This window comes from Lissotriton vulgaris, unplaced genomic scaffold (assembly GCF_964263255.1).
Source record: "Lissotriton vulgaris unplaced genomic scaffold, aLisVul1.2 SCAFFOLD_919, whole genome shotgun sequence".
Taxonomy (NCBI): Eukaryota; Metazoa; Chordata; class Amphibia; order Caudata; family Salamandridae; genus Lissotriton; species Lissotriton vulgaris.
The window spans coordinates 375,138-400,025 of record NW_028251383.1 but is presented as its reverse complement, the minus strand read 5'-3'; the positions used below and the strand labels follow the sequence as shown (position 1 = coordinate 400,025).

The 24,888-nt window shown below is 46.7% G+C and overlaps 1 protein-coding gene across 1 annotated transcript in view; it reads right to left on the bottom strand.

Moving 5' to 3' along the window:
* Window positions 1-24,888, bottom strand: part of LOC147662925 (uncharacterized) — a 468,727-nt gene that overhangs the window by 123,587 nt on the left and 320,252 nt on the right. Inside the window, exons 12-13 of the mRNA XM_086950793.1 lie at window positions 18,060-18,194; window positions 362-1,377 (exon numbers count right to left, since the gene is read on the bottom strand). Of these exons, the coding sequence (XP_086806919.1) occupies window positions 362-1,377; window positions 18,060-18,194 (1,151 nt within the window). The remainder of the gene's footprint in view (window positions 1-361; window positions 1,378-18,059; window positions 18,195-24,888) is intronic.

The window sequence follows — 24,888 nt, the reverse complement described above, 5'->3', positions numbered from 1 at the left end:
AATCCCGCTGATGGTATTTCTTCTAGTTGGAGATTTGACACAAATCGTTTTTCCAGCAGCGGAACTGACTGAACCTCCACCACACTGGAAATCACTTTTTATCCACACTCTCAAAATGAATGTGAAGAATAGAGACAAGGGTTGGCAGAACATGTACCCATTTTTGGTGGTTTTCTCACTACAGCCCTCATCTTACTAACCTCATTGAAATCAGATGAAGGAGTATGAAATCCGGTATCTTTGTTTGAAAATATTTAAGTTACTCATTCTCCTATGTGACACATACAACACATCAAAGTAATTTAAGTATCATAGCTCAGTTTTAGGAAAATAAATATAGATGCAGCAATGACACACCTACCTGGCAGGTACAGTGTAAACATTCAGACTCTGTCCAATGGCTCCCAACTGCGTGCAGTGCCCCTTGATGCAAACATGATGTGGGAGGAGGTGCTGAAGAGTACGGTTGTGCTCCAGGACTCAAAGGATTGAGTGGTGAGTCAAAGGGAGGGTGAAGAAAGGCTGGTGGTGGTGAATCCCCACTCAGTGCAATATGAGAGATTTTGGAGGCCTTCTGTGCTAGTGGTGGATATACTGTGTTACTAAGTTTTGCCAAGTAAGTCCTAGTTGTGGATGCTGTAGATGAGCGTGTGGTTCTGAAAGGTGCCACAGTAGAAAAGGTTGTAGGCACTTCCATTGAGGATGTGGCAGTGAATGGTGCTGCCTGAATGTGGGCTATATATTTGGTTGTTGAGGCTGTGGATATGTGAGGGGTCAAGAGTGTGTCAATGTGATTAATGATGTGCACATTGTTGACAGATGTCAATGGAGATTTGGTTGTATGTGCTGGAGATGAAAGCTCTGTGGATTGATGTATTGCAGACTGGGTTGTGGCTGTTGATGGTAAAGGTGTTCGAGATATGACAGTGGTGGGAAGAGGTAGAATTATAGACTTGGTTGAAGGTGTGGCTGGTGCAGATATGGACGTAAAAGTAGTAGAGAGGAATATATTCAAGGTAGACTTATTTATCTGTGTGCTTTGTGAGTGTGTCGTAGCAAATGTGTCCACTGGCAGGCTGGTCTTAGGTGCCGCTGGTGTTGGGGTGCTGATTGCATCTATTTGCAGAAAGGGTATGGAGGTAGGTGGAACTGATGAGGTTAGAGGGGAATAGTGAGGCGGAGATGTTGGTAATGATGCTACCTGGGGTGGTTGCATAGTTTCAGCAGAGGGGTAGAAGTAATGTGAAGGATGGGAACTTGGTCTTGTTTGGGGTAGAGTCATCAACGCTTGTGAGTAATGAGGCATCAATGTCGTGGGCAAGGCATCCTTTGGTGAACTGAAAATGGGAGGCAGTGTTGCCCCCAAATCAAACAACTCTAGAAAGAAATGAGAATTACCTTGTTAGTAATCATTAGGGCTATAGTCATGTGCCAATTTTCACTCTCATCGCACCTTTGTTTGTGAGGCACCCCTCTAAAATCAGGGAGACATGCCAAGTCTAACTTTAAAATAATAAAAGGTGTTGATGAAGAATAAGTACTGAAAGTACGTTTTATTCTCCATCATACATGACTCTTTCAACTTTGGTTCAGTAAAGACACTTTCCTCCGCCTTCTGTGTATGCAAAGAAGTCTGCCTTTACCCTGCAATTCTAAGTATGCACTGGAGCCAGACAGCCCAACTGTCTAACACCCCATCTCTATCTTCCTTTTATTTAAAAGAATATGAAGACCTTTAAAAACTTACCACCTCTTAAATCCCATGCATTGACACTTTATCTAGAATTCAAATATCTTGCTCTGAAGTTTGTCTCTGTTTTCAACCTCTACTATCGATATGCATTTATTTATTTATACTGTTGACCTTCTGATCTCTATGTTGCTTCCCACTAGTGAAAAAAAAAATTAGAAGGGGGTGACCTCATGCTGGGGCATTATAGGCCTATATTCGACATTCAAAAGGGTAATCATGCCTTGTTGACACCCAAAAAACATCAGGCAACGTTTCTGCATCTATCCTCTAGATGGCAGAATACTGCACAGCATGTGAATCTAGAATAAGTTCACACTACAAACAACAAATATGAATACGATTTTGAAATGTACGAAACTGCGATGGTCACCTGCCTTAGAATTTTGGCACAGTTTTAATGACTTTAAAAAAGCATTGCAAATGTATATATTTTAGGCTACAATCCTGAATAGGGTATAGTTCCGCAACCTGTCATTGGCAACCACAGCAACTGTGCAGGGCATAGTTTGCCATGGTCAATAAAGCATAACTATATTGTCCTGCTGAATACAGTAAAAGATGCCACTTGTTACTGTATTGCATTAGATAGGGTGGACGTAACACTAGCTGCTGAGCATGCTTGAAACAGGTAGGGCCAGATTTACTAAGGTTTTGCATCTGGTTTGCGTTACTTTTAAAATGCAGACATGACTCAAAGGAAAATGCTACTTACCAGTATGCATCTGTTCTTGGCATGTAGAGCTGCAGATCACTACACTATGCATTAGATCGCCACCTGGTGTTGGGCTCCGATGATTGCATGTTGTTGTCGTCTTGGAAGAAGTCTTTTGTAGTCACGAGATAGGTGACTCCTCCCTTGGAATATAGTGCGCATGGGCATCAGCTCCATCCTTAGATTGTTTTTCGCCATGATGGGTAATGACGGAGTTAGTAGAAGTAAAGAAAAGATGTCCATGCGTGTGCATCTAAGTAAGATAGAAACTGGAACAGATACAAGTCCCGGGGAGGCGGGAGGGCGTGTAGTGATCTGCAGCTCTACATGCCAAGAACAGATTCATACTGGTAAGTAGCATTTTCCGTTCGAGGCATATGAACTGCAGATACTACACTATGCATCGATTGTGCAGCAGTGTCTTCCCTAGCGGTGGTCACCAGTATCTGTTGCAGTTGTTTGAAAGAGAGTTTTAAGAACAGCTTGGCTTACTGCAGCTTGCTGCTTGGCTTGCACATCAACACAGTAGTGTTTAGTGAAGGTGTGTGTTGTAGACCATGTTGCTGCCTTGCATTTGTCTTCTAAGGGTATGTTCCCTAAGAAAGCCATGGAGGCTCCTTGTTTGCGTGTCGAGTGCGCTCTAGGAGGAACTGTTAATGTACATTTTGCTCTTTGATAGCAGACTTGTATACATTTTACAATCCACCTTGCAACATAGTCCGGGTTTTGGAAAACCACTGGTAACTCTACAGATTGATTTAAATGAAAAGGAGTAATCACTTTTGGTAGGAATTTAGGATTAGTTCTTAGAACAACTTTGTTACGATGGAGTTGTAAGAAAGGTTCTTGTATAGTGAACGCTTGTATCTCACTTACTCTTCTAAGAGAGGTGATAGCAATAAGGAAAGCTGTTTTCCATGTGAGGAATTGCAGTTTACATTTGTGTAGAGGTTCAAAAGGGGGTCCCGTGAGCCTTGTAAGAACCACATTGACCTGGAGAAGGTGGTAACCTGGGAGGAATGATTCTCTTTAATCCTTCCATAAATGCTTTAATTGCAGGTACTCTAAAAAGAGACAGATGTTGTCTGTTCTGTAAGTATGCCTGATTTCTGCAAGGTGCATGCGTATGGATGAATATGCCAAGTTACACCTTTGTAAATGTAGAAGGTAGCAAATGATATTTTGGATAGAAGCATCCAGGGGATCAACTTGATTATTATTGCAGTAAATGGCAAATCTTTTCCATTTAGCAGCATAACAAGCTGTGGTAGTCGGTCTCCTGACCTCTTTAATGATGTTCATAAAGTCTGGTGGTAGGTTAAGATAACCAAACTCTAAGACTTCAGGAGCCAGATCCAAATTCAGTTGATTTGGGTCTGGGTGTCGATGTCTCCATGGTTCTGCGTGAGTAGTGATGGAGTCAGTCATACCTAGCAGTGTGGTGAATCACGGTTGCCGAGCCCATGTGGGAGCTACCAGGATCAGTTTTAGAGACTGTTGTCTGAGCTTGCGTACTATCAATGGTATTAGTCGTATGGGCGGGAAAGCGTACGCAAATCTGCCTGACCAGTTCGACCATATCACATTGCCCTTGGACAGCGGGTGTGGAAACCTGGCGGCGAAGGTTGGGCATTTTGCGTTTACATGTGTGGTGAACAGATCTATATCTGGATTACCTCACTGGTGAAAGAATGGTTGAAGAACCTGCGGATGTAGTTCCCATTCGTGAATTTGTTGTGTCTGCCGACTCAACAGATCTGCTATCTGATTGTGAACTCCTGGAAGATGCTCTGCTAACAGACATATGTTTTGTGGAATGGCCCATCTCCAAATGCTCTGTGTGAGTTGGGACAGTTGTAGAGAGTGTGTCTCCCCCCCTGTTTTTGTATGTAATACATGGCTGTCATGTTGTCCGTCAGCATTAAGACAGCTTTGTTCTGTACTTGTACTTGGAATGTTTTGAGTGCTAAGAATATTGCTAGCAGCTCTAGATGATTGATATGGAACAATCGTCGTTGACTGTTCCATTGTCCTTGAGTTGTATGGTGTGGAAGATGAGCTCCCCATCCTGTGAGGGATGTGTCTTCTGTAAGCACTAGCTGTGGAACAGGCTTGAGGAACGGCCGCCCCTTTGTCAAGTTTTTGGTGTTCCACCACTGCATAGAGCGATGTGTGCGGCTGCCTACCAACACCAGGTCTGTTAGTTGCCCTTGTGCCTGGTTCCATTGCTGTGCTAGACATTCTTGTAATGGGCGCATCTGCAGTCTTGCATAAGGTACTATGAAGATACAAGATGCCATCATGCCTATTAGTCTCATGAACATTCTGGCTTGCAGAGATTGTTGCTGTTGAAATATTGTGACTAAGGCTTGAATGTTCTGTATCCTTGCTGGACTGGGATACGCTAGAGCTGTGGTTGTATTTATTGTAGCCCCCAGATACTGATGTATGTGAGAGGGTTGGAGGTGCGAGTTGGTGTAGTTTATTGTGAACCCTAAGTCGTGCAATGTCGGAATTGTCTGATGTGTGTGTTGGTCACCTGATTGAATGACTTGGCTTTTATGAGCCAGTCATCTAGATAAGGGAAGACATGTATTTGTTGTCTCCTGAGGTGTGCTGCAACCACTGCTAGGCACTTTGTGAATACTCGTGGTGCCGTTGTTACTCCGAATGGAAGGACTTTGAACTGATAATGTTGTCCTTCCAGTACAAACCTTAGATACTTTCTGTGAGCAGGATGTATAGGACTGAGGAAGTAGGCGTCCTTTAAGTCTAGTGTCGTAAGGAAATCGCCTTGTTGCAGCAGTGGGAGCACTTGTTGTAAAGTGATCATATGAAAATGATCTGATTGTATGTAATAATTGAGGGGCCTGAGGTCGAGAATTGGTCTTAGTGTCCTGTCCTTCTTGGGAATTAGAAAATACAGCGAGTAAACCGCTGTTCTTTGTTCTTGTAAAGGAACTATTTGTATTGCGTCCTTTTATAGAAGTGAAAGAACTTCTTGTTGAGCAGAGTAAGGTGTTCTGTAGACATTGGCTTGGGTGGTATATGTGGAGGGGTTGCTGTAAGTTCTAGGCAGTAGCCATACTGGATAATCTGTCTTACCCACTTGCCTGTTGTGATGGAGTTCCAGACAGGCAGGAATTGCGTTAATCTGCCCCCACAGGAGTGGAATGCTGTTGGGGGAGCAGAGGGAAGTCACTGTTTTGTAGTGGAAGAGGTTTGATTACTATTGTTACCTCGACCTCTTCCCTTGTTGTTATTCCCTCTATATCCTCCTCTAAAATATCCCTTGTTAGAAGATGTTTGTGTGTTGGATTTGAAGGATGTTGTGTTGTCTGCACTGGTTTGTTTGGAGCCCCCTCTGTAGAAGGAGCGATGAAAGGAACCTCTAGTTTGTGTGGACTGTAAAGCTCCCATAGATTTAGCAGTGTATGTATCCTTCTTCATTTTTTCCAGAGCTGTGTCTACCTCTGGTCCAAACAATTGGTTTTGATTGAATGCTTGATTTAAAATAGTAGTTTGGACTTCTTGTTTAAATCCTGAAATGCGTAGCCACGCATGTCTTTTAAGTACTATACTAGTATTTACAGCTCTAGATGCAGTATCTGCAACGTCTAGTGCGCACTTGATTGAGGCATTAGTAATGAGTTTTCCTTCTTGTATAAGATCATTTGCTTGTGCCTTATATTGGTCAGGTAGATGGTCTAGCAGTTTTTCTAGCTGGTCATAATGAGCCCTATCATATCTGGAAAGGAGAGCTTGTGTATTTGCTATACGCCATATGTTGGTAGCTTGTGCTTCTATTTTGCCTGAGGCATCTATGACCTTGGATTCTTTATCAGGTGGAGATGCCTCACCTGAAGTTTGTGAGTTTGCGCTTTTCCTAGCATTGGAGACCACTATGGAATCCAATGGCAGTTGCCCTTTAATATAGGCTGGATCTGCAGGTGCAGGCCTATATTTTTTCTCAATCCTAGGGTTTCACAGGTAGATTCATCAACGGAAATTCGGCTCGCAAAGGGCCAGATTCTGAGAATCTGGCCCTTTGCAAGCGCAATTTTTGCATTTGGGATTCATCATCCCAAATGCAAAAATCGCTATTATAGAATTCGCAAATATGCGAGGAATTGCATTTAAGGAATCTCTATTTGAGATTTCTTAAATGCAATTCATGAAACATTTAAAAATTGCGAATTCGCAATCTTGGGATGCTATTTACCGCGAAATCAAACCTCGTGGTAAATAGCGGAAACTTAGAAAAATGCACTTAAGTGCATTTTTCTAAGTTGTATGTTACACACACACACATGTCCTTGGGACATCTGTGTGCGTAACACCAGCATCCAATATCCTTTCAGGGGTGCAACAGGGTGCCCTTTGGACACCCCTGCACCCTTGAAATTGCAAACTCAACATGCAAATCGCTAATAGCGATTCGCACATTGATATGTCTTCCCATTCATTCCTATGGGCCTCTAGGCCCATAGGAATGAATGGGGAGTTATTCCTTATTTGCGATTAGCAATTAGCCAATCGCAAATAAGGAAGCTGTAGGAACCGCAATACATATTGCGATTTCTACATGAATCCCGTTTCGCGAGTCTGTAATAGCAATTCCTTAATAATCGCTATTACAGACATGCCGATGATGAATCTATGTGTAAAATCCCAGTACGTACAGGGTCTTTAAACATTTCTGGAGCGTGTTTGATGACCCCTTTAATCATAGGGAGAATTTGAACAGATCTATGTGATTGTTCAAATGTATCTAATAGGAAATCTTCCTCTGCCTCATCAGAGTGCATGGTGACCCTGTGGTAAATGGCAGCTCTGTTTAATAGGTGGCCAAATCCAATGTTATCTTCTGGGGGAGAAGGCTTTGATGGGTATGACTGTGGGTCAGGAATGTCTGGTATATCCTGTGGGTTTCGGCACTCACAGACTGTGTAACCTGTAGGGTATGGGAATGGCTCATCTGGGTCTATCCATCCTCCTAAACTATACTCATCATCATTTTGAGGTGAGTGTGGTGATAAAAGAGGAGAATGTGAAGGAGAAATCTGTGGTGAATTGTTAAGAGGAGCAGGAGATGAAGGAGAAGGAAGTATAGGTGAAGAAGGGTGCATACGGGATGTGGCAGAGTCCTTCTTCTTGGCAGGAACCACAGGTGTGGATGGTTTCTCTGCCTTCCTCTTCTTATGTGGTATGGTGGACACCTGACCTGTCTTAGGGTCGATGTAGAGCTTCTTTTGCAGAAGAACTGGTTGGAAAAGGTCTTCTCCTTGTGGAACCTTTGTCGGCGCCGATTTTTTCGGTGCCGGACGAGGTTGCTGTCTGTCTTTAGCCTTAGGAGGTGCTACAATGTCCTTTGGCGTAGTTTTCGTCACCAAGGGTGTTGTTTTCGGTGTCGTAGGCTGTTTCGAGGGCTTGGGCGCATCGGAATCAGGCCTTTTTGGTTTCGGCACCGAAGACGATGTCTTCGGAATGGAAGCTGGTCTTGTTGGCTTCAAGGCGTCGGACTCTGACTTCGTACCCTTGTCTTTAGAAGTCAACGCTTTCGGAGCCGAGGGAGCTGGTGGGATCGGCACATGCGGCTTGCTTGGTACCGAGGTACCGGAAGGCTTAGTTATCTTCTTCGGAGCCGGGCTCGATGGCGGGGCTGTCAGTGAGCCCTGAAGGCAGAGTGTTGACCTTTGCCTTCGACCTGGGTGCTGTGTGTGGTGCAGGGGCAGTAGTACTCACGCGCTGACCCGATGGTATGGAGTCATCTGAGTCGTCTGCCTCTGATACGATCTGGAGATCATCTGAATCTTCTTCGGGAACGAGCGGAACCTCTTCGTCGAAGATATCCACCGGTTCCGGGGCTGATCTCTGCATGTCGTGATGGTTTTCTTGGATTGAAAGGACACGCAGGCTGTACAGCTGGATTCGTCGTGTTCTGGCGATAAGCACAGGTTGCAGAGCTCGTGGTGGTCACTGCGTGGAAACTTTGCTCCACACCCGGGGCGTTTCTTAAATGGCATCCTTTCCATGAGGTGTAGGCCTCACAGCGTGGATAGGCCCAACGGCCCACGTCGATGACCGGAATCGAGCTGATGGAATTGAAATTATGTTAGTCGGTATTGAAGGTAGTTTGATGAGTTTTGAGAAGTTTTTTGCGCTTCGAAGTGCTTGAAAAGTCTTTTTCTAGCCGGAGCGAAAAACTTTCATCACAAAGCCAGTGACGGAAAAAAACAATCTGAGGATGGAGCCGATGCCCATGCGCACTATCGTCCAAGGGAGGAGTCACCTATCTCGTGACTACAAAAGACTTCTTCCAAGATGACAACAACATGCAATCATCCGAGCCCAACACCAGGAGGCGATCTAATGCATAGTGCAGCTCATATGCCTCGAACATCCCTTTACAAACCAGTGCAAATTGGTATTTGCATTGATTTGTAAGGTAAAGTAACACAAACCAACGAGAAACACTGCTTTGAATTTCTCTGCATCGAGGGTGCATACTGGTGTAACCACCCATGGTTTTTGATGCAAAGCCCTATCTATTAAAAACAGTAGACAGGGTTTTGCAAGAAAAATTTGCTTCACTAGAAAGCAGGTGTTAAAAAGGAAAAATGCTTTTATTTCTCCTAACTTTTCCCACTCTGCATGTGTGCTGCACAGTACAGCACACATACAAATTAGGACCTGCCGCCAAAGGACCTGTAATGGCGCCCTGCTGGCGCGCACGTAGCCTGTGGTGTGCCGTGAGGTGCTGGAGGTAGCCTGACCTTCTGGGGTCCCGCAGGTCTTCTTAGGGAGTGTGGTCAACCTCATTATCCGGAGCGGAGGAGAGGCAGAGCCCATAGCGGAAGGCGGCGGCTAGCAGCAGCCCGGTGAAAGCACTGGGCTAGCATCCTGGAGGCCAGGGTGAGGTGAGGGTGCCGGCGGCGCGAAAATCGAGCCCGGGGCTGCGGGCCCAGCTGGGACGAGCTGGCCCGGGCACATTGAGCATTGGGATGGGTTTGCCCGGCGCCCCCTCCTTGCGGCCTCTACAGACAGAGTGCCACAATCTTCGCGGGCATGGATTTTAGCCGTTTGCCGAGGTGAGACCGGGGCAGCAGCTTGGGGCGGTCGGGCCCTGAACTATCTATTGGCACCATTTTGTGTGGACCAGGTGGGCAGACTAGAGACTTTGAGGGGGCGGCGGCCTGCAACCTTCACATTGCTGGAGAGGACCCCCATCTACAGCAGCGGTGAAAAGGGGGAAAACATGGTGGGCCCTAGGGCTAGCGAGACAGGAGAAGAGTGAGGGCCGGGACAGCAGCGAGCTGTGAGCAGACTACATCAACGTTGCAGGGCGAAATCTTTCGAGGGTCCTGAATCAGACCCTACATACACCTTATTAGAGCCAAGCATTCGGAGGCCTGGCCACTGACTTGCTCGAGAGCAGAGTGCACGCTCAAAGGCCCCAGCCCCGCAGCAGAGGAGGTGGTGCACAGTGGGTCACATCCGCCCTGGAAGTTGCGGCTGCGTCGAGCGGCCTGATCGCTACATCGCCATCAATAGAAGCGCCACGGCGAGGGGGCTGGTGGTGGAGGGGAAGACAAACGAAGGAGGAGTGGCGCGCTGGGGGCCCACAGCTATGTGGTACAGGGACAGGCGGTCGTGGGGCCGGAGTCTCATTCATTCTGTTAAGGGCCCGAAGGTAATACAACCTGTAACAGGCTTTCACTACCTGACAGCACCAGAAGCAATCAGTGCATCAGTTTGGGGTGGTCAGGTCTAGAGACTGGCAGGCATTGGACATTGACTGTTCTTGGGGCTGGTTTAGTTGGGGTTAGGGAGGGGGAGGGCTGGGTTGGGAGGGGGAAGGGGGGTGGGTTGTTGGGGTTGGGAGTTGGGGAGGGTAGGTCGGGTGGGGGGATGAGTGGCAGGCCGGGGGATGTTTGGAGGGGGGGGACTTGGGCGGGGAGGGAGGGCTCCGGTGTGTCGCACTACAGAGAGGTGCGGGCAGGGCAGGGGGAGTCTCTGGCCCTACGAAACATTAGCGTAGCCCAACTAGGATCCCACCGTGGCTGATGATGTTCTGAAAATTATCACCCTGAACGTGAAAGGGCTTAACAACCCCATCAAACGGAGGGCTGTCATATCGTTCTTAGAGAATTCGGGTGCCTCGGTTTGCCTGTTACAAGAAACACACCTGCTCTCCAGAGACTGGCACCGCATGCGCTCCAGGGCTTTCCCCCAGCAATACTACTCTTCCACTGTGGAGAAGAAGGCGGGGTCGCTTTTCTCTTTGCTAGACACTTCAAGGGCCAAGTGGGTGACAAGGTTGCTGAAATCAAGGGCAGGCTCCTGGGGTACTATGTTCAGGTGGGGGGCAGATCATTGGTTATCGGGTCGATATATGCTCCCAACACTAAGCAAGAAGGTTTTCTTAAGGGGGCCCTGGCAGATGTCCTTGCAGGTCAGTCGAGATACACATTGGTGGAAAGCGATATTAATCTGGTGATGGACCAGGTCAGGGATAGATGGGGACACTGCTTTGGCGCCACGGGGGCTATCTCACCAGAGGGCAGGCAGTGATTGACTAGTAGAGGCTTTCTAGATCTTTGGCGGGAGGCGCATCCCAACTTCACGGGGTACACTTTTTACTCTCAAGTGCACCACACCTATGCTAGATTGGATCACTTCCTGGGGACCCCGACTTAGCTGCCTCAGTAACGGACACAGACATCATCCCGGTCGCACTCTCCGACCATGACGCGGTCACACTTCCCTTGTCGATCCCTCGTACGAAAGCACCTAGAGGCAGGTAGCGCCTCTGAGAGACCTTTTTGCAGCACAAAGGGGTCACACAGCAATTACACAAATGTATCTCGGATTACTTGAGTCTTAATGACACCGCAGATGTTCCAGTGATGGCGGTTTGGGGCGCGCTTAAGGCCGTAGTGCGCGGTGATGTCATAGCAATTGCTGCAGCGGAGGTTAAAGAACACAAGGACAGAAGACAGGCCCTATCGGCGCAGGTGTTAGAACTGGAACGGGTACATAGCCGAACCGGGGCCCCCAGGATTTGACGACAGCTAAAGGCAGCTAGGGCGTAGCTTGCGAGCCTTGACCTTGATCGTGCAGAACATGCAGCCTTACGCTTAAGACATGCATATTATGTGGGAAGGCCAGAAAACTTAGGACTCGGGTCCAAAAATCTAAAATCTCCAACATACAGGGCTAAGGGGGGCAAATGCTTACTGAAGCCGAACAGATAGCAGACACGTTTCGGGCATTTTATGCCTCGCTTTACGCCGCGGACCCCACTTCAGTCCCCGAGGAATGGGAGGCTTACCTCAGCGAGGCAGCGGCTACAGCACTTAACAGAGCTAGCGCGCTTTCCCTGGACGCTCCGATACGGACGGAGGAAGTGGTATCTGCGATACCACGCCTAAAGCCACTGAAAGCTCCTGGGCCAGATGGATTTTCCGCCGGCTTTTATAAAGCCTTCTGCCCACTATTGGTGCCAGTTCTCACCAAACTGTTTAATTCGTTCCAGGGGCCGGGCTCCATTCCAGCTGATATGCTCGCTGTGGATATTATATTCCTGCCCAAACTAGGCAAGGACACCTCACAGTGCGCCGCATACCGGCCCATTTCCTTGCTCAACCTGGATCTTAAAATGTTCCGGAAGTCCTGGCGGCGAGTCTTGGACCATGCCTGCCGGGCATTATAGAACCCAATCAATCGGGTTTCATTCCCACTCGGCAGTGCAGCGATAATACCAAACGTATACTACACATTATAGATAAAGCCCACTTTAACAATTCAGATGCGGCTCTCTTATCTGTCGATGCCGAGCAGGCATTCGACAGGGTGGACTGGAAATACCTGGACGAGACTCTGGCGCGATTTGGCATTAGGGTGCGATTCCGCGCATGGGTCGCTAGCTGCTACGACTCCCCTCAAGCGACAATTCGGGTTAATGGCATCGGCTCGCAGCCCTTTGATATCCGGCGGGGAACCAGGCAAGGGTGCCCACTATCACCCCTATTGTTTGCGCTCTACATCGAACCATTTGCGCAAAAAATTTGAGGTAACCTGGATATCTCTGGTATCACATTTGGAGGTGAGTCCCACACCATCATCCTCTATGCTGATGACATACTGGCGGCGGTTGACAACCCCAAGCGCTCCGTGCCTGCTTATCTCACTGAAATGGAGGCCTTTGAGAAGATCTTGGGGTTTAAAATGAATATAGGGAAATCTCTGATTCTTTCTCTGGGCCGTAACGCCTGCAGATCTGCTGAAGGCCAGCGACAATTTGGGGGACTCTTATCCCGGATGTCACTGCCATATCGGGGGATTATCTTGACGCCTAGCAAAGCACAAACAGTCGATCACAACTACGCAATACTCTTTGCGCAAATTCAGGGGGATCTAAAGAGATGGCAGCAGCTGTCATTATCCTGGTTGGGGCGAGTGGCGGCGATTAAAATGTCCCTGCTGCCCAAGGCCATCTACGTGTTCCAAACCATTCCAGTGACTCCACCGATAGGGATGCTTCAGAAAATGCAGGACGCCATACGGCAGTTCGTTTGGGTGGGTAAGTGTCCGCGGCTTTGCAGGGATTTGGCTAGATGGGCTCCTACGGAGGGTGGCATGGGCGTCCCTGACCTTTTTTGTTACTTCCAAGCGATGCAGCTTCGGTACCTCCTGGAGTGGAATCGTCCTGAGTCGGAAAAGCGTTGGCTTTTCCAGGACTGAGCGATGGCCCAAATGTCGCTCTGGAAGGTTCCCCTTCCTGAACCACTCCAACAGACCGTCTTATGTCAAAAAGTCACCTATTACTCATTCGCTACTTAAGGTGTGGGACTCTGTAGCGGTCAACAGAGGCCTCACTACTTTCCCCTCACCTATTACGCCCCTGTTTGACAACCCAGCATTTCCCCCCGGGATGGAGCCTCATGCGTTTGGCCCATGGCGAGTCTCGGAATGCAAGTCAGCTGGACACCTGTTTGACTTGGAAGTCTTTATCCAGCTTGATACCTTGAAGGAGATGTACACTCTGATAGTGCCGCACCGGTTTCAATACTTCCAGATTCGTCATTGGTAAACACAACAAGACATGCTGCCTCATGTGACCCGACATTTCACAACATATGAGAAATGGCTCATCACGTAAAAGGCAGGCGATTACAGATCTATATAAAATGTTAAGCCCGCCCCTATCTACCTTACGCTCTGCTGGCCAGAAGCGCTGGGAATTGGAGAAAGGAAGGACCCTCACAGATAAAGAGTGGCTTAATATCTATCATAGAGCTCATAGCCCCGACTTAGCTGCCTCAGTAACAGACACAGACATCATCCCGGTCGCACTCTCCGACCATGACGCGGTCACACTTCCCTTGTCGATTCCTCGTACGAAAGCACATAGAGGCAGGTAGCACCTCTGAGAGACCTTGTTGCAGCACAAAGGGGTCACACAGCAATTACACAAATGTATCTCGGATTACTTGAGTCTTAATGACACCGCAGATGTTCCAGTGATGGCGGTTTGGGGGGCGCTTAAGGCCGTAGTACGCGGTGATCTCATAGCAATTGCTGCAGCGGAGGCTAAAGAACACAAGAACAGAAGACAGGCCCTATCGGCGCAGGTGTTAGAACTGGAACGGGTACATAGCCGAAACGGGGCCCCCAGGATTTGACGACAGCTAAAGGCAGATAGGGCGTAGCTTGCGAGCCTTGACCTTGATCGCGCAGAACATGCAGCCTTACGCTTAAGACAAACATATTATGTGGGAGGGGATAAGACGGGGCGCCTGTTGGCCAGTAAACTTAGGACTCGGGTCCAAAGATCTAAAATCTCCAACATACAGGGCTAAGGGGGGCAAATGCTTACTGAAGACGAACAGATAGCAGACACGTTTCGGGCATTTTATGCCTCGCTTTACGCCGCAGACCCCCCTTCAGTCCCCGAGGAATGGGAGGCTTACCTCATGGAGGCAGCGGCTACAGCTCTTAACAGAGCTAGCGCGCTTTCCCTGGATGCTCCGATACGGACGGAAGAAGTGGTATCTGCGATAGCACGCCTAAAGCCACTGAAAGCTCCTGGGCCAGATGGATTTTCCGCCGGCTTTTATAAAGCCTTCTGCCCACTATTGGCGCCAGTTCTCACCAAACTGTTTAATTCATTCCAGGGGCTGGGCTCCATTCCAGCTGATATGCTGGCTGTGGATATTATATTCCTGCCCAAACCAGGCAAGGACACCTCACAGTGCGCCGTATACCGGCCCATTTCCTTGCTCAACCTGGATCTTAAAATCTTCCGGAAGTCCTGGCGGCGAGTCTTGGACCATGCCTGCCGGGCATTATAGAACCCAATCAATCGGGTTTCATTCCCACTCGGCAGTGCAGCGATAATACCAAACGTATACTACACCTTATAGATAAAGCCCACTTTAACAATTCAGATGCGGCTCTCTTATCTGTCGACGCCGAGCAGGTGTTCGACAGGGTGGACTGGGAATACCTGGACAAGACTCTGGCGCGCTTTGGCATTAGGGAGCGATTCCGCGCATGGGTCGCTAGCTGCTACAACTCCCCTCAAGCGACAATTCGGGTTAATGGCATCGGCTCACAGCCCTTTGATATCCGGCAGGGCACCAGGCAAGGGTGCCCACTATCACCCCTATTGTTTGCGCTCTACATCAAACCATTTGCGCAAAAAATTTGAGATAACCCGGATATCTCTGGTATCACATTTGGAGGTGAGCCCCACACCATCATCTTCTATGCTGATGACATACTGGCGGCGGTTGACAACCCCAAGCGCTCCGTGCCTGCTTTCCTCACTGAAATGGAGGCCTTTGGGAAGATCTCGGGGTTTAAAATGAATATAGGGAAATCTTTGATTCTTTCTCTGGGCCGTAACGCCTGCAGATCTGCTGAAGGCCAGGGACAATTTGGGGGACTCTTATCCCGGATGTCACTGCCATATCTGGGGATTATCTTGATGCCTAGCAAAGCACAAACAGTCGATCACAACTACGCGACACTCTTTGCGCAAATTCAGGGGGATCTAAAGAGATGGCAGCAGCTGTCATTATCCTGGCTGGGGCGAGTGGCGGCGATTAAAATTTCCCTGCTGCCCAAGGCCATCTACGTGTTCCAAACCATTCCAGTGACTCCACCGATAGGGATGCTTCAGAAAATGCAGGACGCCATACGGCAGTTCGTTTGGGCGGGTAAGTGTCCGCGGCTTCGCAGGGATTTGGCTAGATGGGCTCCTACGGAGGGTGGCTTGGGCGTCCCTGACCTTTTTTGTTACTTCCAAGCGACGCAGCTTCGGTACCTCCTAGAGTGGAATCGTCCTGAGTCGGAAAAGCGGTGGCTTTTCCAGGACCGAGCGATGGCCCAAATGTCGTGCTGGAAGGTCCCCTTCCTGAACCACAGAGGCCTCACTACTTTCCCCTCACCTATTACGCCCCTGTTTGACAACCCGGCGTTTCCCCCGGGATGGAGCCTCGTGAGTTTGGCCCATGACGAGTCTCGGAATGCAAATCAGCTGGACACCTGTTTGACTTGGAAGGCTTTATCCAGCTTGATACCTTGAAGGAGATGTACACTCTGATAGCGCCGCACCGGTTTCAATACTTCCTGATTCATCATTGGTAAACACAACGAGACATGCTGCCTCATGTGAGCCGACATCTCACAACATATGAGAAATGGCTCATCAGGAAAAAGGCAGGCGATTACAGACCTATATAAAATGTTAAGCCCGCCCCTATCTACCTTACGCTCTGCTGGCCAGAAGCGCTGGGAATATAAATGCCTATACATACATACATACATACATACATAAAGAGTGGCGTAATATCTATCATAGAGCTCATCACACCGGCAGAAATGTGGCAAGTAGGGAGTCTGCAGTTAAGATCGCATAGTACTGGTATCTGACGCCGGCTAGGCTGCATCAGGGTAATCTGAAGCGCAGCTCCGCATGCTAGAGAGGTTGCGGTAAAGTGGGGACGCTGACTCACTTGTTGTGGGAATGTGAGGAGGAAACGGACTATTGGAAGGAAGTACTGGATGACATAGACATACATTTTGCGACGGATATCCCCCGTTTCCCCGCCTATACACTATTGGGCCTCCCAAACGCCTTGACGTTTCCACTTAAAACGAATAGGGGGCGTCAGATGTGATTGGCGGTTGGGCGACGGCACATCATATTCTCTCGCTATGGGGGCACCACACGGAGACCTACACACACGGGCTGGCTTCACAGGCTCTGGTATATTCTGGGTATGGAGCGGATCCAGGCGAACTTAACTCAAGCCTCGGACTCCTTTATCACGGTTTGGCAGCCCTCCTTGCATTGCTAGCTGGGGAATTCAAGGAACTCACATGCCCGAAATACCTCAGGTTGCTGCGACTCACAGATGAGCCTGACAGGAGGGACGTCCCCCAAGTTAGAGCCCACAGAAGCAAGATACCTATTCACCATCAAGAGGAGAGAAGCAACACACCGGAGGGGTGGGATGGGGGGTTGGGTACTGGGGGGGATTTTGTTTGTTTATGGGGTATCTGGACGCACACCTGACCGAGGGCTTCCCACTACTTGCTTTCATGGACACACGTATCACCTGGTAGCTCGCATAACTTGCTCAATAGTGCAGAAGGGTGGTAGAGTAATGGTTTATAGGGTTGCCCTCGGGGTCCTAATTTGTTATATTGTACTGTGTTTGATGCACTGGAAATCAATAAATCAATTTAAACAAAAAACAGAAACCATTCTCAGGACAGAGGAGCCCTGGTGCTCACAAAACCATATTTACTGGCTTCTAGCAAACCCTTAATGCTGACCAATGAATTGGTGCCAAGGATTGCGGTTATCTTAAAGCAGACATTAACTGTTACCAAGGTTTGTGTGTGAAGTCTTTGTTATACAGTGATTTCTGAAAATGCCTGTCATCCTGTCTCATTATCACAATCATTTCTTACCTAGCCAAGCCTATTTAGCAAAGCCAATTCTGGTTATTTAACCCAACAAGTTACTCCCCCCCAACACAAGCACATATAATTCTCAATTGGCCGCATTAGTATTTCGAGGTCCATTATGTGAACTCTAGTGAGCTGTACAACTGCAATATTAGTGCCTTGAGTAAAAGTAGATGTTAAGTGCTATATAAACATTTAGTAATTATTCTTGCTGCATTTGTATATTATTAATTAGCAGAAGTTGTAACCGTAATATCAGTGCTGTACGAGTACTAGCATTAGTAATGCTATCATTGTCATTGCTGCTATTAATGTTATTATAACTGTGGTAAATGTTTCAATATTACTCTTACTACTCTTTTTTAAATCGCTTAAATCATCAATATTGCGAATGATGTACTAGTTTTAGTGATAGAATTAGTAATATGAGTGTTATTATCTGATTTGGTTATTGTTATTGCATGTTCACAAACACAATACCTATAAGGAGGCAGAAAGAGGAGAATGCGGGTATGCGGCAGCAGCAAGGCAGGATGCATGGAAAGAAATGGTTGTCAAACCGCAGATCCTAGGCGTCTGCAACCATGAAGGTGGCAGGTACTCACATACCTTCACAGGAGTGCCCATCTGGTGCCAGCTGGTTTCCCTGGTGGCAGGAGCAGAGGTAGCTACCGAAGGTGTTTGTGCACAGATGCCGGCACGGAGGTGGTATGTGATGGAAAGACAAGGAACATTCGTCCACATCTGGGGAAAAGAAAGATCCAGCAGTGTTTAGGGTTAGTTTTTATATCCCAGAAAACTGAAACAGACAAAGAGCCCCTTTCGTCAGGCATTTCCAACCTGGTTGTGGCTATAATAGTTTCAACAGAAACATCTGCTAATCTTAACAGCTCTGAAACACCCTTTTTTGACAAGATAGAGAAAAAATTATGTTATGGAGGTGTAACCAGCATGAACATGGTTGGAGCAAGGATTTTATTATCACAAAAAACGTTATAGTTAGTACCCTCTCCTCATGTAAAAGATAATTGTTGTAAGCCTAGGTAGAACTTGTAAACACAATAGAAGAGCAAAGATAATTTAAATATAACTGCTGACCTAGAATTATAATATATCTACCGCATTGAAAACGGAAATGGCTTCAGGCAAGGGTGGTAGAGTGGGGATTCAGAGCTCAGCACTCAACAATCAACCAATGGACACAATAACTTCAATGTCCAGTTTATCTTTCAAAAATACGAAAACACTTTTAATAATATAGCAGTAGCAAATACTACACAATCCAAAAGTAACAATGAACCAACTAGCTGCATATCTCCAAAAGGTGTGCATTGATTATTTGGAAAACAAAAAGCAAAGACTTCCGATGTACGAATCTTAGGGTGGACTGTGGTGCTCACAAAATCTAAGATAACACGCTGTTACCCAAAATATTATAAGTGGGACCCACAACATGTGTTAAGTAGTAAAATGGTTGAAAGACACATTTTCAAGCTGACTGTCAGAAATTACTCGAGTAGTATTGAAGAGTCCATCATTTTTCATTATTCGGCTTGTTAATGCATCCTGCTTAACAGGTCCGCAAAATCATTGTCCACTTCTGGGAGATGCTCCACTAGCAGCAGAATGCTATTCCCAGTGGCCCAATGACAAATCTTTCGGCTTAACCCCTTGGGCGCGGCCGCGATTCTGAGCCTGTGCGGCACTTTTAATGAGTGGGCGGGTTCATGACGGCCCCCAGCCGTCATCAGCACACGCCCACCACATGGCATGACGGACGGGGGCCGCCATCAGCATAGACGGGGTTAATACTGACAGCAGGGACAAACAAACCCTCTGTTGCTTCTGGATGTAGTACATCGCTGTCAAGTTAATTGCCTTTAGTGAGTACTTTTTTGGCTCTTATGAAAGGAAGAAATGACCTGAGTGCTGAGTGTATCAATGGGTTGTATCAAGATTGCTTTTGCTCTTTTGTCCAGGTTCCATGAATAGTCAAATGAGTGAGATGAGTTCCCCAATCTATGAATGAGGCATCCATGGTAATGATTACCTGTGTTACTGGATTAAGGAATGGCCTGACCACCAACAAATAATTTTTAATCCACAACTGTGTTGGGTTCTAGGCCCTACTAGCCCTACATTTTTCAATTGCCCATCCCCATATGACAACTGTCCTGTTAAATAGTGCTTGCATGTGTAATCTTGAATGCAGCACTATGGCTATCCATGATGCCCAACTCCCAACTGTTTAATTTATGGCCTCACTGTGACAGCACATGATGTCAATAAACAGGACAGCACCCGTTGGAAAGGCATCTGTGTCCCTTGATTTGGGTGAGCTTTTTTCTATCATAAGTTTAGGAAAGCTCCTAGAAAAGGATCTGCTGTGGCATGAGATGCATCTTCTGACATTGATTGTGTAAACTGTTAGATACCCTCCCTTGGGATTCTGGCATTGTAGTTGTTGGTGATATTAAAACCACTTTTGAACCACTCGATAATAAAGACAATGACCTAACGAGGGAAGAGGATGAATACTGGGGAGTCCCAGCATTGGAATTAAACCCGATTAAACGATGGACAGAGGCCGCAACCCAACTAAAAGCACTGTGTCTGGAGCATGGCCTTAGGGCAGCAAATGGCCGATCCATCTTGGACAGACAAGGTTCAGATACCTTCAATAATGGCTACCATTCCAGCCGTATTGAGTATCTCCTAGTCAGCTTGAATGTATGGTACAACTTTGAGGATATGACCATATATGCACGCATAGAGAGTGATCATTGTTTAGACTTAAGGATCTTAGTGTACCGGTGGCACCGGCTACTTCACTTACAGTGAGTGATCTCTTAGTCTCTAACAATAGGCACCAAGTTAAATGGCCTAAAATCCTAACATGTCCAGAAACACCAATCTATGTAAGCAGTGAGCTTGAAAGAACAACTAAATTGATGGAGACACGCCATCTTAACCCTGAATCAGCCATAAAATTCACAGAGATGCATAACCCATTGTTTTCAAAGATACGCTGCCACTTTCAAAAACAGAGCAAGTCCAGGATGAAGTATACCCTGCCTAAATATCAATGGTATAACCATGAGTGCAGAAGTGCACGTAAAACTCTTGGTGAGGAAATTAAATCAGGTTGTGGGAACAGGGTGAGAACTGCTAGGTTAATATACAAGAAAGCCATTCATAGCACCAAAAAATCCTGGGATGAGGACAGATGGAAGGAATTAAAGCCCGCCAGTGATAGTAAAAACTCAAAATGGTTTTGGAATGTGATTAAATGGGGCAGGGGAAGATTAACACAGCCACTGGATAACTATGTTGAACCCGATGCGTGGGTCAATTCTTTTGCTGCTCAATATTCAGAAGAAGAAGTTGATGATGGGGTACCAGCCTTGATCCACCATTTCTCCTCTGCTATGGTTTTCTACGAGGTAGATGTTGGTCGGACTTCAATGGAGGCAGGGAATGGGCATAGATTGCATTCCTGCAGTCATTTTCTTGCATGACAAGCCCAAATGGTTTACTTACATACTTCTATTTGCTAATGCCATAGCCCAAAGAGCACCAATTCTGCACACTTAGCCAGGGCGGAGAGAATACCCGTCTACAAAAAAGGGAGACAAATCCTTGCCTGGTAACTATAGGCCAATAAGCCTTTTAGATTGCATACAGAAAGTGGCGGCTAGGCTTGTTTTGACCAAGGTCCAGGACTGAATTTACAACAATGCTGCTCTATCCACCCTCTACAGGCAGGCTTTAAGGCCCACATTAGCACCATAGATTAAGTGTTCCACTTTGTTATTATCCACTGGAGTATAGTTACTTTCGGCAAAGGGCAGCATGCACGCTGCTTTTGTCGATCCTAAATCCGCCTTAGACGTGGTATCTAGGAACAAATTGTGAGAGGTCCTAAAGGAGATGTGGTTGCCTCTATATCTACACTCCCTAATTGCCCACCTCCATGAGGACAATTATGCACAAATCTGGTGGGGGGCAGCAGGAAACATGATCCTTTTTATGTGCATAAAGGACGTTTGTCAGGGATGTGTGCTAGCACCCACTCCATTCTCTCTTTTTAAAATCGTGTTTCAAACTTCCTTGATGCCAATCATACTGATGACCCTGCTTTAGCTGGAAGGAAAATTCCTACTCTCATGTTTGCGGATGACACGCTGATAATCTCCAAAACACCCAGTGGATTACAACGTGCCCTTAACCGCTACGAAGAGTTTTGTCTTTTGAGAGGCCTTAAAATCAATGCAGCAAAGACAAAACTTAGGGCATTTAACCAGCACAGATCTTTCAGGTGGTAAATAATGATGGATGGGTTCGCCCTGGAGCAGATGGATGCTTTTGTCTATCTGGGCATCAAACTTCGCAAGGATATGAGGTGGAAGCGTCATATTGAAGTTATGGCATTAAAGCATCAACAGCTTGCTGGCACTCTTAGAAAGGAAGTTAAAACCTCTTTGACAAAGCCCATTAGCCCGTATCTTCAAATTTACGATAGTAAAGTGGTGAGCTCAGTCCTTTACTGGGCAGAACTGTGGAGCTTAGAAAACCTGAATCAGCTCACACTAGCAGAGAACTCGTTTTTACGCGCAATTACTAGCCTCCCGCAGAGCACACGCACCCTCCCCCTAAGGAATGATCTGGATAGGAAAGCTCTAAAGGACTATGCTAAGCCTCGCCCAATTCCATACTGGTGAAGACTATGGGTTACACAGGAATTGTAAGTATATACAGAGGGCTTAAGGGATGTTATTCATTTGCATCAATTTCACTAAAACAGCTGGCTTTGAGATCTGAGAGACATAGTTTATAAAAATGGGTCTATCGCACTTGTGGGATCTGCCCTCTACCTCAACATTCCCTTAAAGAAATACTCTTAAAGAATTTTATTGGGAAATGGTAGTTCAAGAAGAATTTAGATCCCACGACCCCTCCTAACTTACGAGGCTCTTCCTTCAAATCAAACCATGCCCGAGCCAAGAGCATTACTGGGGTAAAATAACAAAGCCTTTGGATCGGAAACTGTACTTCTAATTTAGATCTGGCACCTAGCTATTGAAGTCTTTCTCATCCAATTGGTATCCCAACTGGGATAATAAAGGCCCTGGCTGCATTAAACAAGGTGAGTCATATTCCCATGTGCTCTTTGCCTGTCCTGCTTACGCGAGTACGCAAATGTTCGGCTGGCCTGGCTCTGTAAGAATCTGGGCACACAATCACATAACGTAGCCTTGCGAATTCTATGCTCCGATTAATCTCGCAGGTATGCAATCCCAGTGGCCAAGTTTTTGAGGTGGATGTGGCAGATTTGCTCTAAATTAACGAGTGCTAGCAATTGTCCTCAATGAAACCACCTACTATCCAACATGAATAAGGGGTCAAACTAGGTTAAGTGGGGCTCATCTAAGCCTAAATCTGGCACATGTGATCGATTACAATCAACGTGTTTTTCTTTAGCCTTGTTCTAATATAACTCTTGAAAAGATTGAACTGTTTGCTTTTTTGGCACACATGCACTAATTTAGATTTTAACTCAGATCTTAACTTTTGTATTGTGGAGTTTTCTTGTAACCTATTTGTTTTTATCTGTATGTGCTTTTATGACTTTTTTAGCCGGATAAAGCTATCTTTTTTTTTTAAACTTCTTTTTATTAAACAGCAGTCAGCTTTCATAAACATGATCATACTCTTTCAATGGGTAAAATACTTTTTCAATGACATACACATTCTATTATTCAAAACCCCGAGGTTACATTAATAGTTCCTTTGGAGTCTAACGGTCAGATCACACCCAGCCCGGCGCCCTCCCCACCTAGCTAGTCAATACCTCCCCAACCTCCTATAATCTTCTCACCGCTACCAGATCTTTCCCCATTTCTTGGGGCATCCCCGGCTTTCATAGTTTGTCTTTTCCGCCGCACAGTACCAATCCATGTCTTTTTTCCACTGGGAAACTTTAGGTGGGTGAATCGCCCCCCATGCCTCTGCAATTTTTCTCTTGCCAACCATTGCAGCCACTTGTAGCCAGATTATTTGATATTTGGGCCAAATCAGTTCCCCAGACATACACAATATATGCCATCTAGCATCCAAGGGGACTTCCTGCTCCAACACTTCTGACGTAATACGGAGCACCTTCGTCCAGTATTTCCGAATTATTGGGCAGTCACAAAGGATATGAAAAAATGTTAACTTCTGTGTGCACCCCCTCTGACACTCCTCGTTGAGAATGCGCCCTAATTTAAACATTAGTGTACTGGTGTAGCCTCTATCCAATCATCATCCTCTAATACTCCACTGCTTGGTCTCCACCCCTGCAAACCAAGGATGGGTGGAGAAATTCAGCTCACCTGTGGCTGGCTGCTGCTAGCCTGCTCACACCTGCTGCATGTGATTACTGTGAGTTCTTATAAGCCCCAGCTCCCTTTAGGCCAAGGTTGGACATTGTAGCTGTTTACCGGTGAGACAGATCCTTGTTTTTCAGTGCTCCCTGAGATTTTGCTATCCTTGCTATCCTTGTTTACAGTATTACCTGAGCTTTAGTTATGCCTTGTTCCTGACCTGCTGCTATTTTCCTTGTTGCTGAATTAGCACTGCCTGCATGCTACCTTGACCCCTGAGCCTTAGTATTCAGTGTTCTGAACTGCAGCAGTTTCCCTTCTTCTGAATTAGCACGGCTTGCAGTGTTACCTTGTTTCCTGAGTTCCTGAGCTATAGCTATTCCTTGTACCTGAATTAGCACTGCCTGCAGTGCTCTTGTTTCCTGAGTTCCTGGGCTATAGTTATTCTTTGTTCCTGTTTCTGGGCTTCAGCTATTTTCTTGTTCCTGATTTGCACTGCTTGCAGTGCTCTCTTGACTCCTTGTTTCCTGAGCTGTAGCTATGTTCTGTTTCATTGAGCCAGTACTACCTGCAGTGCTACCTTGACTCCTGAGCTCTAGTAATTTCCCTGTCCCTGAACTAGCACTGCCTGCAGTGCTACCTTGACTCCTTGAAGCTTTAGTAGTTCCCTGTTCCTGAACCAGGACTGCCTGCACTGCTACCTTGACTCTTGAGCCTTAGCTTAATTCTTGTTCCTGCCCCAGCACTGCCTTCAATGCTATTTTGTTTTCTTGATTCCTTAACCTGCACTATTCTAGTATACCCTTGTAGCTTCCCCTTCTGCATATCCTTTTCCAGTCCCAGCCTTTCTTTCCATTTCCTTGGTTCCAGTTCTGGTTTTTCGGTCTTTCTATTCTGCTGTGTTGCTTCTGTTACCTTGAATGTTTGTTACCAGCTTTCTGCCAAGTGTGCCCTGTGATTTCCTTCATTTCCTGTTAAGCACTCCTCCTTGCTAGCTACTTGTCTATTGTGCTTGTGTTTAGTTCTACCCCCTTGCTGTTACTGCCTTGTGTGTTCCTGTTTGGTCGCCAGGA